The sequence below is a fragment of the Ananas comosus genome, linkage group 24, assembly GCF_001540865.1.
Source record: "Ananas comosus cultivar F153 linkage group 24, ASM154086v1, whole genome shotgun sequence".
In the NCBI taxonomy this organism is placed as follows: domain Eukaryota; kingdom Viridiplantae; phylum Streptophyta; class Magnoliopsida; order Poales; family Bromeliaceae; genus Ananas; species Ananas comosus.
In genome coordinates this window covers 4,657,017-4,663,159 of record NC_033644.1, presented here as the reverse complement: position 1 = coordinate 4,663,159, position 6,143 = coordinate 4,657,017, and the positions used below count along the sequence as shown (strand labels likewise).

The 6,143-nt window shown below is 41.2% G+C and overlaps 1 protein-coding gene across 1 annotated transcript; it reads left to right on the top strand.

The window, feature by feature from the left end:
* Positions 4,097-6,143, top strand: LOC109728611 (pentatricopeptide repeat-containing protein At2g36980, mitochondrial-like). Its single transcript, XM_020259067.1, has one exon. It carries the CDS (start codon positions 4,197-4,199, stop codon positions 6,138-6,140), a length of 1,944 nt encoding a protein of 647 aa, XP_020114656.1. The 5' UTR covers positions 4,097-4,196; the 3' UTR covers positions 6,141-6,143.

Below are 6,143 nucleotides of genomic sequence, written 5' to 3'. Positions count from 1 at the left end.
CTATAAATTGATGCCACGATACTCCGGATCCGTTCTCGTGATTTTTGGACGTCGCCTCGGCCCTCCAGGCGGAAACGAAACCGAAGCGTCCGTTTGTTCAATATCTTCGCATAGGCTCGACGAATCGCCGAACCGATTCCGCCAACGCATTCGTACACCTAGCAATTAGGTTTGTATAGGGTTAATTTAGATCAAACCCTAACATAAAGCAAAACTCCATTTTTTGAACCCTAAGATGCACTATTGTAAGAAATCATTATATATCCTCTTAATTCATGCAATAGTCATCCATTTAGCATCTAAGGGTTCCTCTAAATCTAATTCTAGAGTATATAATTCAAACCCTAGAAAACCACCATTTTAAACCTAACCTCTACACATGCTCCAAATAACCCAAATTAAATGGAGAAAACATGCTAACATCACATTAGAGGCTACTAGAATATCATGCATTAAGGATTTAAACAAAATCCCAAACTCTTACCAAAACGTGAACGTCGAGACAGAAGCACACTGCTCAAACGGCCGCACGAGGACCCGAATCGACGCCTCCAACGCATTCCCAAGCTTGCTCTCCACCAACCCTCAAATTTTTGGGAGAGAGATCTAGAGAGAGTAAAGAGATATCTAGAGAGAGAAAGGAGAGTTTCTCTCTCCTCACCATGTGTGCGTGAGTGTGTTGTGTGGTGCACGGTTGAGGGAGAAGAAAAAGGCAAGTGCTGATTTTATACAAAGCCCCCTTAACAATACACTATTCACACTAGTAGTTTAGCAGCTCAGGTACAGATACTTTTCGCCGGCCCTTCTGAATGTCTATTTTCGTTCAAATTTGACAATCAGGCTCGGTTTTGCCAAATAAACGGAATATATCTTAACTTTTCAGTTTGGATCATATTTGGTCACCGAAAGCTCTACCGAACTGTAATCTCTAGCAGATAGCAGTCGGATTTTATTTTCCACCTTTCGGGTGTCGGATTGACATGAAACTTTAAATCTAGGCACATAAAAATAATCCCGACATATTTCCAAGTTTTCATAATTTTTTAATACTGTGCATTTTCTGCTAAAATATTAGCCCCGTTTTCAACAGAAAATTCTAAATCTTCTGTTTCCGTTTCGATTTCAACATAAGTCATTTCCGACTTATATTTTACTTCTTTAAGTCCAATAAAAATAGTATCTCACACTATTTTTATTTATATTTACTTTTATATTAAAATCCGGTATATTACATTTTATCTTCTTTTTGTAGGATTTTTGTAGACGTAACCTTTAGTATTTCCGGCAATACCAAGCACCAGGTACGCTCTAAGTCTTCTAATGTCTTATATTTGAATGAATTTCTCAATTATCAAGTATACCAATTGTTAATTATATTGTTTGATATGTTTTTAGGTTGTAGGTCATAACTCAAATAATGCATTCTCTCTAAATTGTCCTCCAATTCAAGTCTCGAGCCAACAGTTGATGGATATCACAAAATTCTTAAATTTGTACAAATTATTAAAAATTGGAATGTCGATTATGTTTGAAACAATTTAAATTTTATTTTATTTAGTGTGTTGCTACTATAAATGTTGGATATTGAATGAAATGATGTGTTTTGACATTTGTTATGTTTTTTGATGATATCAAAGAATTGTTAAGCTATTACTGTATAATTGGTTTGCTTATTATAGAAAAATATAATATTTTATTTGTATTAATATTTAAGACTATTTGATTTTCAATGAATTTATAATTTTTTGCTTATAAACGTGGGCTAAAATAATTATTTTAATAAATTTTTTATACTATTTTTTACATAGAGACGGGTTAAACCGCCTCTATGTAATAATATGTCAATTCTGTAGAGGCGGTTTAAACCGCTTCTATATTATTATAATATGAAAAACAAAAATATTATATAAAATAAAAAATTTAGTTGAGACGGTTTAAACCGCCTCTATAGGACTTCCTCTAAGCTTCCCCGGCGGTCGATCAAACCGCCTCTATGCCGTAGAGGCGGTGTCTACGCCAGCGATCTAGAGGCGGTCGTTGGAACCGCCTCTACGGTTCATAGAGACGGTTTAAACTGCCTCTACGATAATTAAAATCCATCTCTACGACCGCCTTTTCTCGTATGTGAGGATCACTCAGGGTGGTCCATGGGCAAAGGTGGTGAGGTTAGGTGGAGGAGATGGGGAGGGAAGACAAAGCTGTTTGTTCCGGCAGCCGGAGGCACGCGCTGGCGACCGGGGTGCGCGCGGCGAGGGCAGGTGAGGAAGATGGAGGTGGCTGGGGTTAGCTAGGGGCTAAGGTTAGGGTTTCAAGTATGAAAACTCTAGTTACACAATTTATACAAGCTCCAATTTGCGCACAAGTGCCTCGAAACTCAATATTTAGCATTGAGTCCCTCACAGCGCAAGTGAAACGCGCGAACACACCTCCACAATCAATTTCACGCAAAACAGTACATAAAATGTCGAGCTTTTTACAAAATTACCATTTTGCCATTAATGACCCCTCCTCGATCAACATGCGATATCAGGAGATCCGTCCATCAAATTTGCGAACGGACCGCACCAGTGCGATCAGCACGACAGAGACAACAAACCCACGACTTTGTTTCGCCTTGATTGGTCACAGATTTGTGACAAAACCTATCCTCTCTCCAAAAGGCGAAACTACATACAAATACATAGAATATATGTATCTCCAGTTTTCTCGAAATCCGTGTGTCAAACCTAAAATCCGTCAGCGCCATTGGTTCCAAGATAGCTGAACCATTGAGAACGAGTTATTGGATCGCTAATGAATGGAGTCCGATATGCGCCGAAAGCCATGCCTACACTTGGCCTCTCCGGAAACCGCGGTTACTATTCACTTTAAGTGAAAAGTAAAAGTCACGTAATTTCTCCATTCAAACTCGTTGTCTCTCGAAACTTGATAAGTGCTTTTGTAATTAAAATACACACAAAAATATCGTCAATAGAGAGTTTAGCTCATAGTTAGTTAATTCGGATTCGGCAAAAATTCGGTACGGATATAATACGCATAACATTCGATTTCTATTTTTTAAATTCATAGAAAAATTCGGCTTAAAAAACGGATTCGGTATAAAATATAAAATATAAGATAATTTATATTTAAAAATAAAAATTATAAGTTTTTTATTCATATTTTCAATAATTCGGGAATAATTCGCGAATTATTTGCAAATAATTCGCGAATAATTCGGCTGGCCCAAAAATTTGCGAATAATTCTCTTTCTTTAGGGAAAATTCGTAAACGGACCGTTTAATTCGGATTTTCAATAATTCGCGAATAATTCGCGAATTAACTAACTAGAGTTTAGCTATACTGTCAAAATTTTAGTCCTTACATTTAGGTATTTTACAATACTCTAGATTATATTTAACAGTATGAATAGTTGGTTCGAAAGCTATTATATTTAAAACAACTTACAAGTACGAGAATTTCATACTCATAAGAGTATAATAGCTCTACTCCACTCCACTTTATATATGCATGGTTGATGAGCTGACTTCAGTGTAGAAATATTTTTCTTTCGTTTAAAAAATGATTCGATAAGTAAGCTCACCTATTGTATAAGGTTATTCTAACTTGTACAGTTGGAACTATAGCCAAGTTAGGCACAGTTCCATCTGTTGCTATTGAGCCTTTTTGTTTGAGTTCCAATTAAAGCAAATGGATGTTTCTATAGTAATCCAAATGATAGAAATGACTCTATATATATAGTTTGATTTGTCATGCATAACTACATTCATCTAAGCAGCGTCTTGAAATGAATATCAGCTTAGGTTTTGTTCTATATGATAGTTCATTAGTGCTTATATATTCCTATAAAGAGGTATTTTAATTTATTTTAATTCTAATAGACACTTAACTTATGTTTAATTCGAGATAACTTATCAAACAGTAATTATGAGGGTATTTTTAAATAACGAAAGAATATACAAAAAAAAAAAAAATATTATACATGGGAATCTTAATAATACTGTAAAATTGAACGGTGGGTATATATAGAAGCGAAAGTTGGCCAAGGAGGAGGGAGTGTCCCTAATTCAGGCTTTTTGTAATTCTTCGCATACTAAAGAAGAGGTAGCGAAAGAAGCCTGCCCGGAAAGGCAAAATAGGAGGAGCCGTGTGCGATTTTCACATCTACTCCGACCTCCAGGCTCCAGCTCCATTTTATGCGCTTAGCAAACGCCCCATCGAGATGCATCGTAGAGCTAGCAACACACCCGAGACATCCTCGCCCTCGCTCGGACGTCATCTCCGCCACCTCAAGAATCGTCGCGCTGGGCCTCTCCGGCCGCATCTCCGCCGCGCGCGACGTGTTCGACGAGATGCCCGAGAGGGACGCCGTCGCGTGGAACGCCATGCTCACCTCCTACGCCCGCTCGGGGCGCCCCCGCGATGCCCTCTCCCTCTTCTCCCGCATGATCTCCCTCTGCGCCGCTCCCGACCCCTTCTCCTTCACCGCCGCTCTCTCGGCCTCCGCCGCCCTCCGCGATCTCGCTGCCGGCAAGGCGCTCCACGCGCTCCTCCTCCGCCTCGGGCTCCGATCGTTGCTGCCCGTTGCCAATGCACTGCTTGGCATGTACGCCAAGTGCGCGATCTCTTTGGACGCTGCATTGGCCTTCGACGAAATGGAAGAGCGCAATGCTCTCTCGTGGTGTTCGCTTCTCCACGCGCATGTTAATTCCCGGAACTTTGGATCTGCACGTCGGCTGTTCGATGAAATGCCCGCGAGAGGCGTCGTCGCGTGGAATATACTGATCACCGGTTACGCCCAGATTGGAGAAGCCGAGTTCTGTTTGGATTTGTTTAAGGCGATGCAGATGTCGGGTTTCAGAGGTGATGATGCGACGGTTAGTATCCTCGTGAATGCCTGTTCGGAACTAACAAACTCGTTCGCTGGGCGTATGATCCACTCGTACGCAATTCAAAGAGGATGGAATGGTTTCGTTGAGGTCAATAATTCATTACTTAGCTTTTATGCTAAATTCGGCTCGCGAGACGATGCAGTAAGGCTCTTCGAGTTGATGGAGTCTCGAACTCTGGTCTCGTGGAACACAATGATCAATGCTCATATGAAGTTTGGCGCTGCCCGAGAAGCTCTTTCTTTGTTTAGGAGAGCGCCGGAGACCAATGTCGTCTCATGGACCGCGGTGATGGCAGGGTTCGCGAGGAATGGGGATGGAGAGGAGGCGCTTTCACTCTTTCACGACATGATAAGGAGCTCACGGGCTAGGCCTGATGATTTCACTTTCGGTGCTGTTCTTCATGCTTGCGCTCTCATGGCAGCTCTGGGGAGTGGAATGATGGTTCATAGCTGCGTTGTTCGAAGCGGTTTTGAATCTTCTATCTATGTTGCTAATGGCCTCGTAGACATGTACGCCAAATGCGGGGATGTGGATGGCTCGAGGAAGGTGTTCGATCGAAGTGTCAACAAAGATTTAGTCTCATGGAACGCGATGCTATTCGGACTTGCTCAACATGGGCGATCCAGTAAAGCTTTGGAACTGTACGAAGATATGCTGGCTCATAATATCCAACCCGACGAGGTCACTTTTGTTGGCATATTAACAGCATGTTGTCATTCCGGCTATCTCGAGGAGGGAGGAGCTTTCCTCGCGAAAATGGAGCTTGTTCATAGGTTAAAACCAAACTCAGATCATTTGACTTGCATTGTCGACATGCTTGGGAGAGCTGGGCATTTAGAGGAGGCGGCCAAATTGGTTGAGGGGTACCCGAAAATAGCTAGAAAAGGAGCAACTGATATATGCGAGGCTTTGCTTAGTTCGTGCTTTGTTCGAGGCGATGCTAGTATTGGTAAGCGGGTAGGGGAGGAGTTGGTTAGTATGGAGCCACAAAAGGAGGTGGGGTATGTGATGCTCTCCAACTTGTATTGCGCCAATGGACAATGGAAAGCGGCAGAGAAGGTGAGGAGGGAAATGATAGAACAAGGGGTGAAAAAATCACCAGGTTGTAGTTGGATAGAGGTTAGGGATATGGTTAGGGTTTTTGTATCAGGCACCCAATCTCTAAATGACTTGCCAGATGTTTATGATATTATTGGTTTGTTAGACTATGAATTGAGAAATCCAAGTTTTATTTTTTTTCAACAATAAAAA